The sequence below is a fragment of the Schistocerca cancellata genome, unplaced genomic scaffold (assembly GCF_023864275.1).
Source record: "Schistocerca cancellata isolate TAMUIC-IGC-003103 unplaced genomic scaffold, iqSchCanc2.1 HiC_scaffold_1150, whole genome shotgun sequence".
In the NCBI taxonomy this organism is placed as follows: Eukaryota; Metazoa; Arthropoda; class Insecta; order Orthoptera; family Acrididae; genus Schistocerca; species Schistocerca cancellata.
The window spans coordinates 1,871,161-1,880,982 of NW_026047149.1; the positions used below are offsets into that span (position 1 = coordinate 1,871,161).

Here is a 9,822-nt window from a genome sequence, read left to right on the forward strand (position 1 = left end):
GCACTCCTAGCGAAGGCAGCACTCCTTGCGAAGGCAGCACTCCTTGCGAAGGCAGCACTCCTTGCGAAGGCAGCAATCCTTGCAAAGGCAGCACTCCTGGCGAAGGCAACAGTCCATGAAAAGGCAGCACTCCTTGCGGAGGCAGCACTCCTTGCGAAAGCAGCACTCTGAGCAAAAGCAGCACTCCATGCGAAGGATGCACTCCTTGCGAAGGCAGCACTCCTTGCAAAGGCAGCACTCATTGGAAAGCAGCACTCGTTGCAAAGGCAGTACTCCATGCGAAGGCAGCAGTACTTGCAAAGGCATTACCCCTTGCGAAGGCAGCACTCCCTGCGAAGGGAGCCCTCCTTGCGAAGCAGCCCTTTGTGCGAAGGCAGCACTCCTTGCGAAGGCAGCACTCCTTGCGTAGGCATTTCTCCTTGCGAAGGCAGCACTCCTGGCGAAGGCAAAACCCCTTGCGAAGACAGCACTCCCTACAAAGGCAGCCCTCGTTGCGAAGGCAGCACTCCTTGCGAAGGCAGCACTCCTTGCGAAGGCAGCACTCCTTGCAAAGGCAGCACTCATTGGAAGGCAGCACTCGTTGCAAACGCAGTACTCCCTGCGAAGGCAGTAGTACTTGCGAAGGCATTACCCGTTGCAAAAGCAGCACTCCCTGCGAAGGGAGCCCTCCTTGCGAAGGCAGACCTCCGTGCAAAGGCAGCACTTCTAGCGAAGGCAGCACTCCTTGGAAGGCAGCACTCATTGCGAAGGCAGCACTCCTTGCGAAGGCAGTACTACTTGCGAAGGCAACACTCCTTGCGAAGGCAGCACTCCTTGCGAAGGCAGCACTCCTTTCGAACGCAGCACTCCTTGCGAAGGCAACACTCTGTGCGTAGGCTGCACTCCGTGCGAAGGCAGCAATCTGTGCAAAGGCAGCACTCCTAGCGAAGGCAGCACTCCCTGCTAAGGAGCACTTCTTGCGAAGGCAGAACTCTGTGCGTAGGCTGCACTCCGTACGAAGGCAGCACTCCTAGCGAAGGCAGCACTCCGTCCTAAGGCAGCACTCATTGGGAAGGCAGCACTCCTTGCGAAGGCAGCACTCCTTGCGAAGGCTGCACTCCTTGCGACGGCAGCACTCCTTGCGAAGGCAGCACTCCTTGCGAAGGCAGCACTCTGTCAAAGGAAGCACTCCGTGTGAAGGCAGCACTATGTGCGAAGGCTGCACTCCGTGCGAAGGCAGCACTCCTTGCGAAGGCAGCACTCCTTGCGAACTCAGCACTCCTTGCGAAGGCAGCACTCCTAGCGAAGGCATCCCTCATTGCGAAGGCAGCACTCCTTGCGAAGGCAGCACTCTTTGCGAAGGGAGCACTCCTTGCGAAGGCAGCACTACTTGCGAAGGCAGCACTCTTTGCGAAGGCATTACTGCTTGCGAAGGCAGCACTCCCTGGGAAGGCAGCCCTCTTTGCGAAGGCAGCCCTCCTTGCGAAGGCAGCACTCCTAGCGAAGGAAGCACTCCTTGCGATGGCAGCGCTCCTTGCAAAGACAGCACTCCTTGCGAAGGCAGCACTCCTTGCGAAGGCAGCACTCCTTGCGGATGCATCACTCCCTGCGAAGGCAGCACTCCCTGCGAAGGCACCACTCCTTGCGAAGGCACCACTCCCTGCGAAGGCAGCACTCCCTGCGAAGTCAGCCCTCCTTGCGAAAGCAGCACTCCTAGCGATGGCAGCACTCCTTGCGAAGCCAGCTGTCCTTAGAAGGGCAGCACTCCTTTCGAAGACACCTTCCCTTGCGAAGGCAGCACTCCCTGCAATGGCAGCCCTCATTGCGAAGGCAGCACTCCTTGCGAAGGCAGCACTCCTTGCGAAGGCAGCACTCCTTGCGAAGGCAGCACTCATTGGGAGGCAGCACTCGTTGCAAAGGCAGTACTCCCTGAGAAGGCAGCACTACTGGCGAATGCATTACCCCTTGCGAAGGCAGCACTCCCTGCGAAGGCAGCCCTCCTCTGGAAGGCATCGCTCCTTGGATGACAACACTCCTAGCGAAGGCAGCACTCCTTGCGAAAGCAGCACTCCTTTCGAAGACAGTACTCCTTGAAAGGCAGCACTCCTTTTGAAGGCAGCACTCCTAGCGAAGGCAGCAAACCTTGCGAAGGCTGCACTTCTTGCGAAGGCACCACACCCTGCGAATGCAGATCTCTGTGCAAAGGCAGCACTCCGTGGGTAGGCAGCACTACGTGCGAAGGCTGCACTCCGTGCGAAGGCTGCACTCCTTGTGAAGGCAGCACTCCTTGCGAAGGCAGCACTCCTTGCGAAGGCAGCTCTCCTTAGAAGGGCAGCACTCCTAGCGAAGGAAGCACTCCTTGCGAAGGCATATCTCCTTACGAAGGCAGCACTCCTTGCAGAGGCAACACTCCTTGGGAAGGCACCACCCCTTGCGAAGCTAGCACTCGCTGCAAAGGCAGCCCTCATTGCGAAGGCAGCACTCCTTGCGAAGGCAGCACTCCTTGTGAAGGCAGCACTCCTTGCGAAGGCAGCACTCCTTGCGAAGGCAGCACTCCTTGCAAAGGCAGCACTCCTTGCGAAGGCACCACTCCATGCGAAGGCAGCACTCCCTGCGAAGGCAGCACTTATTGCGAAGGCAGCACACTGTGCGTAGGCTGCACTCCATGTGAAGGCAGCTATCTGTGCGAAGGCTGCACTCCGTGTGAAGTATGCACTCCTTGCGAAGGCAGCACTCCCTGCGAAGGCAGCACTCCTTGCGATGGCAGCACTCCTTGCGAAGGCAGCACTCCCTGCGTAGGCAGCACTCCCTGCGAAGGCAGCCCTCCTTGCGAAGGCAGCACTCTGTCAAAGGAAGCACTCTGTGTGAAGGCAGCACTATGTGCGAAGGCTGCACTCCGTGCGAAAGCAGACCTCCTTGCGAAGGCAGCACTCCTTGCAAAGGCAGCACTCCTTGTGAAGGCAGCTCTCCTTGCGAAGGCAGCTCTCCCTGCGTAGGCAGCACTCTCTGCGAAGGCAGCACTCCAAGCGAAGGCAGCACTCCTAGCGAAGGCAGCACTCCTTGCAAAGGCAGCAATCCTTGCAAAGGCAGCACTCCTTGCGAAGGCAACAGTCCATGCAAAGGCAGCACTCCTTGCGGAGGCAGCACTCTGTGCAAAGGCAGTACTCCCTGCAAAGGCAGCACTCTGTGCAAAGGCAGCAATCCTTGCGAAGGCAGCACTCCTTGCGAAGGCAGCACTCCTTGCGAAGGCTGCACTCCTTGCAAAGGCAGCACTCCTTGCAAAGGCAGCACTCCTTGCAAAGGCAGCACTACTGGCGAAGGCAAAACCCCTTACGAAGACAGCACTCCCTACAAAGGCAGCCCCAGTTGCGAAGGCAGCACTCCTTGCGAAGGCAGCACTCCTTGCGAAGGCAGCACTCCTTGCGAAGGCAGCACTCCTTGCAAAGGCAGCACTCATTGGAAGGCAGCACTCGTTGCAAAGGCAGTACTCCCTCTTTGCGAAGGCAGCCTTCCTTGCGAAGGCAGCACTCCTAGCGTAGGCAGCACTCCTTGCGATGGCAGCGCTCCTTGGAAAGGCAGCACTCCTTGCGAACGCAGCACACCTTGCGAAGGCAGCACTCCTTGCAAAGACACCACTCCTCTCGAAGGCAGTACTCCCTGCAAAGGCAGCACTCTCTGCGAAGGCAGCCCTCCTTGCGAAAGCAGCACTCCTTGGGAAGGCAGCACTCATTGGAAGGCAGCACTCGTTGCAAAGGCAGTACTGCCTGAGAAGGCAGCACTACTTGCGAAGGCATTACCCCTTGCGAAGGCAGCATTCCCTGCGAAGGCAGCCCTCTTCTCGAAGGCAGCCCTCCTTGCGAAGACATCACTCCTAGCGAAGGCAGCACTCCCTGCGAAGGCAGCCCTCCTTGCGAAGGCAGCCCTCTTTGCGAGGGCAACACTCCTAGCGAAGGCAGCACTCCTTGCGAAGGCAGCCCTCCTTGCGAAGGCAGTACTCCTTGCAAAGGCAGCACTCCTTGCGAAGGCATCACCCCTTGCGGAGGCACCACTCATTCTGAACGCAGCACTCCTTGCGTAGGCAACACTGCTAGCGAAGGCAGCACTCCTTGCGAAGGCAGCACTCCTTGCGAAGGCAGTACTCCTTGCAAAGGCAGCACACCTTGCGAAGGCAGCACTCCTTGCGAAGGCTGCACTGTGTACGAATGCAACACTCCTAGCGAAGGCAGCACTCTGTCCCAAGGCAGCACTCCTTGGGAAGGCAGCACTCCTTGCGAAGGCAGCACTCCTTGCGAAGGCAGCACTCCCTGCGAAGGCAGCACTCCTTGCGAAGACAGCACTCCTTGCAAAGACAGCACTCCTTGCAAAGACAGCACTCCTTGCGAAGGCAGCACTCCTTGCGAAGGCAGCTTTCCTTGCGAAGGCAGCACTCCTTGCGAAGGCAGCACTCCTTGCGAAGGCAGCACTCATAGCGAAGGCAGCCCTCATTGCAAAGGCAGCACTCCTTGCGAAGGCAGCACTCCTTGCGAAGGCAGCACTCTTTGCGAAGGCAGCACTACTTGCGAATCCAGAACTACTTGCGAAGGCATTACCCCTTGCGAAGGCAGCACTCCCTGCGAAGGCAGCCCTCTTTGCGAACGCAGCCCTCCTTGCGAAGGCAGCACTCCTAGCGAAGGCAACAGTCCTTGCGATGGCAGCGCTCCTTGCAAAGGCAGCACTCCTTGCGAAGGCAGCACTCCTTGCGAAGGCAGCACTCCCTGCGAAGGCAGCACTCCTTGCGAAGGCAGCACTCCTTGCGAAGTCAGCACTCCTTGCGGATGCAGCTCTCCCTGCGAAAGCAGCACTCCTTGTGAAGGCACCACTCCTTGCGAAGGCAGCACTTCCTGCAAAGGCAGCACTCCCTGCGAAGTCAGCCCTCCTTGCGAAAGCAGCACTCCTAGCGATGGCAGCACTGCTTGCGAAGCCAGCACTCCTTAGAAGGGAAACACTCCAAGTGAAGGCAGCACTCCTTGCGAAAGCAGCACTCCTTGCAAAGGCAGCACTCCTGGCGAATGCAAAACCCCTTATGAAGACAGCACTCCCTACAAAGGCAGCCCTCGATGCGAAGGCAGCACTCCTTGCGAAGGCAGCACTCCTTGCGAAGGCAGCAATCCTTGCAAAGGCAGCACTCATTGGAAGGCAGCACTCGTTGCAAAGGCAGTACTCCCTCTTTGTGAAGGCAGCCCTCTTTGCGAAGGCAGCACTCCTAGCGAAGGCAGCACTCCTTGTGATGGCAGCGCTCCTTGCAAAGGCAGCACTCCTTGCGAAGGCAGCACACCTTGCGAAGGCAGCATTCGTTGCAGATGCAGCACTCCCTGCGAAGGCAGCACTCCTTGCGAAAGCAGCACTCCTTGCGAAGGCAGCACTCATTGGAAGGCAGCACTCGTTGCAAAGGCAGTACTCCCTGAGAAGGCAGCACTACTTGCGAAGGCATTACCCCTTGCGAAGGCAGCACTCCCTGCGAAGGCAGCCCTCCTCTCGAAGGCAGCCCTCCTCGCGAAGGCAGCACTCCTTGCGAAGGCAGCACTCCTTGCGAAGGCAGCACTCCTTGCGAAGGCAGTACTCCTTGCAAAGGCAGCACTCCTTGCGAAGGCAGCACCCCTTGCGGAGGCACCACTCCTTCTGAACGCAACACTCCTTGCGAAGGCAACACTGCTAGCGAAGGCAGCACTCCTTGCGAAGGCAGCACTCCTTGCGAAGGCAGTACTCCTTGCAAAGGCAGCACACCTTGCGAAGGCAGCACTCCTTGCGAAGGCTGCACTGTGTACGAAGGCAACACCCCTAGTGAAGGCAGCACTCTGTCCCAAGGCAGCACTCCATGCGATGGCAGCACTCCTTGCGAAGGCAGCACTCCTTGCGAAGGCAGCACTCCTTGCGAAGGCAGCACTCCTTGCGAAGGCAGCACTCCTTGCGAAGGCAGCACTCCTTGCGAAGGCAGCACTCCTTGCGAAGGCAGCACTCCTTGCGAAGGCAGCACTCCTTGCGAAGGCAGCACTCCTTGCGAAGGCAGCACTCCTTGCGAAGGCAGCACTCCTTGCGAAGACAGCACTCCTTGCGAAGACAGCACTCCTTGCGAAGACAGCACCCCTTGCGAAGACAGCACTCCTTGCGAAGACAGTACTCCTTGCGAAGACAGCACTCCTTGCGAAGGCAGCACTCCTAGCGAAGGCAGCCCTCATTGCGAAGGCAGCACTCCTTGCGAAGGCAGCACTCCTTGCGAAGGCAGCACTCCTTGCGAAGGCAGCACTCCTTGCGAAGGCAGCACTCCTTGCGAAGGCAGCACTCCTTGCGAAGGCATTACTCCTTGCGAAGGCAGCACTCCTTGCAAAGGCAACAGTCCATGCAAAGGCAACAGTCCATGCAAAGGCAGCAGTCCTTGCGGAGGCAGCACTCTGTGCAAAGGCAGCACTCCCTGCAAAGGCAGCACTCTGTGCAAAGGCAGCACTCCTTGCGAAGGCAGCACTCTTTGCGAAGGCAGCCCTCCTTGCGAAGGCAGCACTGTGTCAAAGGAAGCACTCCGTGTGAAGGCAGCACTATGTGCGAAGGCTCCACTCCATGCAAAGGCAGCACTCCGTGCGAAAGCAGCACTCAGTGCAAAGGCAGGCCTCGGTACGAAGGCAGCACTACGTGTGACGGCTGCACTCCATGCAAAGGCAGCACTCCTTGCGAAGGCAGCACTCCCTGCGAAGGCAGCACTCCATGCGAAGGCAGCACTCCATGCGAAGGCTGCACTCTGTGTGAACCAGCACTCCGTGCGAAGGCAGCACTCTGTGTGAAGGCAGCACTCCTTGCGAAGGCAGCACTCTGTGTGAAGGCAACACTCCTTGCGAAGGCAGCACTCCTTGCGGAGGCAGCACTCCTTGCGAAGGCAGCACTCCCTGCGAAGGCAGCACTTCGAGAGAAGGCGCACTCTGTGCAAAGACAGCTCTCCTTGCTTAGGCAGCACTCCATGCAAAGGCAGCACTCCTTGCGAAGGCAGCACTCCTTGCGAATGCATCATACCTTGCGAAGTCAGCACTCTTTGCGAAGGCAGCACTCCTTGCGAAGGCAGCAATCTGTAGAAAGGCAGCACTCCATGCAAAGTCAGCACTACGTGCGAAGGCTGCACTCAGTGCGAAGGCAGCACTCCGTGCAAAGGCAGCACTCCTTGCGAAGGATACTTTCCGTGCGAAGGCAGCACTCCTTGCAAAGGCAGCACTCCTTGCAAAGGCAGCGTTCCTTGCGAAAGCAGCACTCCTTGCGAAGGCAGCACTCCTTGCGAAGGCTGCACTCCTTGCGAAGGCTGCACTCCGTACGAATTCAGCACTCCTAGCGAAGGCAGCACTCCGTCCTAAGGCAGCACTCCTTGGGAAGGCAGCACTCCTTGCGAAGGCAGCAATCTGTAGAAAGGCAGCACTCCATGCAAAGTCAGCACTATGTGCAAAGGCTGCACTCCGTGCGAAGGCAGCACTCCGTGCAAAGGCAGCACTCCTTGCAAAGGATGCTTTCCGTGCGAAGGCAGCACTCCTTGCAAAGGCAGCACTCCTTGCAAAGGCAGCGTTCCTTGCGAAGGCAGCACTCCTTGCAAAGGCAGCACTCCTTGCGAAGGCAGCACACCTTGCGAAGGCAGCACTCCTTGCGAAGGCAGCACTCCTTGCAAAGGCAGCACTCCTTGCGAAGGCAGCACTCCTTGCGATGGCAGCACTCCTTGCGAAGGCAGCTCTCCTTGCAAAGGCAGCACTCCTTGCGAAGGCAGCACTCCTTACGAAGGCAGCACTCCTTGTGAAGGCAGCACTCCTTGCGACGGCAGCACTCCTTGGGAAGGCAGCACTCCGTGCAAAGGCAGCACTCCATGCAAAGGCAGCACTCCGTGCGAAGGCAGCACTCCGTGCGAATTCAGCACTCCATGCGAAGGCAGCACTCCTTGCGAAGGCTGCACTCCTTGCGAAGGCTGCACTCCATGCGTAGGCTGCACTATCATGCGAAGGCTGCACTCCATGCGAAGGCTGCCTTCCATGCGAAGGCTGCACTGCATGCAAAGACTGCACTGCATGCAAAGACTGCACTCTGTGCGAAGTGTGTACTCCGTGTGGAGGCTTCACTCCCTGTGAAAGGTGTACTCCCAGTGCAGGGTGCAATCCATGCAGAGACTGCACTCCATGCGGAGGCTGCACTCACTCCATGTGGAGTCTGCACTTATTGTGAAGGCTCCAGTCATTGAAAGTCTCACCCTTTGCAAGGGCTGCACTCCTTAAAAAGGCCGCACTCCTTAAAAAGGCTGCACACCTTGCGAAGTCTTCACACACTGTTAATACTGCGTAGTCTGATTTCGTCACTCCTAATAAGTGAGAAGATCTTTGTGGACGTAAGGACTGCAAACCATGTCCAAGCATCATGACGTGTAGTCAGTACACCTTGTGGGATAGCTCTTTTAATGTAATAATCCCAGGTTGTGATTAAGATAATTTAAGAAAGAGACATGTTGCTACAGGTAGAGGAGCATACGTTCTGATATCAGTCGCTCTTGTCAGCGTAGCTCACAGCTCACCATGAAAGGAAAGCACATCTACCAGGGCCAACACACATTCGAAAGACAGTACAGATTGTGAGAGGCTACACTGATCTTAGATGGCACATATTATTAGGAAGTGACTCTATTGAAGGACAGAACGTGAAGTGTGGGCACCACTTTATTTGAGGGCAGCATCCCTACTGAGGACAGCGCATTATGTGAGGTCAGAACATCTTGGGATGGTAGAACCACACAATGTGAGCTTAGCTTGCTCTGCAAGGGGGGCTTGTCATGCATTGTATGTGAGTACAGCACAGCTAGCAATGTTGGCACTCCTTGCAAGGATGGCACTCCCTGAGAGGACAGCACTGCTTGCGAGGATGGCACACCTTGCGAGGACAGGACACCTTGTGAGGACAGCACACCTTGTGAGGACAGCACACCTTGTGAGGACAGCACACCTTGTGAGGACAGCACACCTTGTGAGGACAGCACACCTTGTGAGGACAGCACACCTTGCAAGGATGGCACACCTTGCGAGGACGGCACACCTTGCGAGGACGGCACACCTTGCGAGGACAGCACACCTTGCGAGGCCAGCACACCTTGTGAGGATGGCACCCTTTGTGAGGAAGGCACATCTTGTGGGGATGGCACACCTTGCAAGGATGGCACACCAAGCGTGGATGGCACACCATGTGAGGTTGGCACACCATTCGAGGTTGGCACACCATTCGAGGATGGCACACCATGTGAGGATGGCACACCATGTGAGAATGGCACACCATGTGAGAATGGCACACCATGCAGGGACATCACACCTTGCAAGCACTGCACACCTAGTGAAGACAGCACACCTGTGAAGTTAGCATGCCATGCGAAGACAGTTCGCCCTGCAAAGATACCTTCAGAACACAAGACACCAATAAAATTGCACACCTGCTGAGTACATCAAGCATTAAGAAGATGGCAGATTTGCAGAGGTCAGCTCACTTTAGGCAGTCTGCACATCTTAAAGGGAGAGCACATGTTGGAATGAGAGGACATTTTATAAGGGAGGCACACCCCAAGAGGAGAGAACGCCTTGTAATGTTAGTACACTGTGTGGGGATAGTACAATATATGAAGAAGGCATATTTTCTGAAAAATTATGTGTTCCAATGACTGCATGCCTTCTGATTGCTGCACTCATTATGAGGTTAGCACATGTTGGCAATACAGCTCACCATGTGGGGGACAATAATTTTCACGACTAGCACAACCAGTGAGGACAGCGCACCGCGCACCTTGCACAGAATCCACTCCCCTTGCAGGGA

At 56.9% G+C, this 9,822-nt stretch overlaps 2 protein-coding genes across 2 annotated transcripts; both read right to left on the reverse strand.

Moving 5' to 3' along the window:
* Nucleotides 1-3,705: 3,705 nt before the first annotated feature.
* LOC126159938 (trophinin-like) lies at nucleotides 3,706-5,385 on the reverse strand. The gene has a single exon (XM_049916745.1). The coding sequence runs from the start codon at nucleotides 5,383-5,385 to the stop codon at nucleotides 3,706-3,708; it is 1,680 nt and encodes a 559-aa protein (XP_049772702.1).
* On the reverse strand, nucleotides 5,382-9,322 carry LOC126159939 (sialidase-like). Its single transcript, XM_049916746.1, has 3 exons — nucleotides 8,896-9,322; nucleotides 7,018-8,041; nucleotides 5,382-6,513 (listed from the first exon to the last, which is right to left on the reverse strand). The coding sequence occupies exons 1-3, from the start codon at nucleotides 9,320-9,322 to the stop codon at nucleotides 5,382-5,384; spliced, it is 2,583 nt and encodes an 860-aa protein (XP_049772703.1).
* Nucleotides 9,323-9,822: the final 500 nt, after the last annotated feature.

Bases quoted from the DNA above. Each gene is read 5' to 3' on its own strand.
- LOC126159939 (XM_049916746.1), bottom strand. From the start codon at position 9,322: ATGTCCCTGCATGGTGTGCCATTCTCACATGGTGTGCCATTCTCACAT. The intron at 8,042-8,895 runs GTGTGCCATCCT...CTTTGCATGCAG, and splicing joins AGGTGTCCTGTCCTCGCAAG to TGCAGTCTTTGCATGCAGTG. The intron at 6,514-7,017 runs GTATGATGCATT...CCTTTGACACAG, and splicing joins AAGAGTGCTGACTTCGCAAG to TGCTGCCTTCGCAAGGAGGG.
- LOC126159938 (XM_049916745.1), bottom strand. From the start codon at position 5,385: ATGAGTGCTGCCTTCGCAAGGAGTGCTGCTTTCGCAAGGAGTGCTGCC.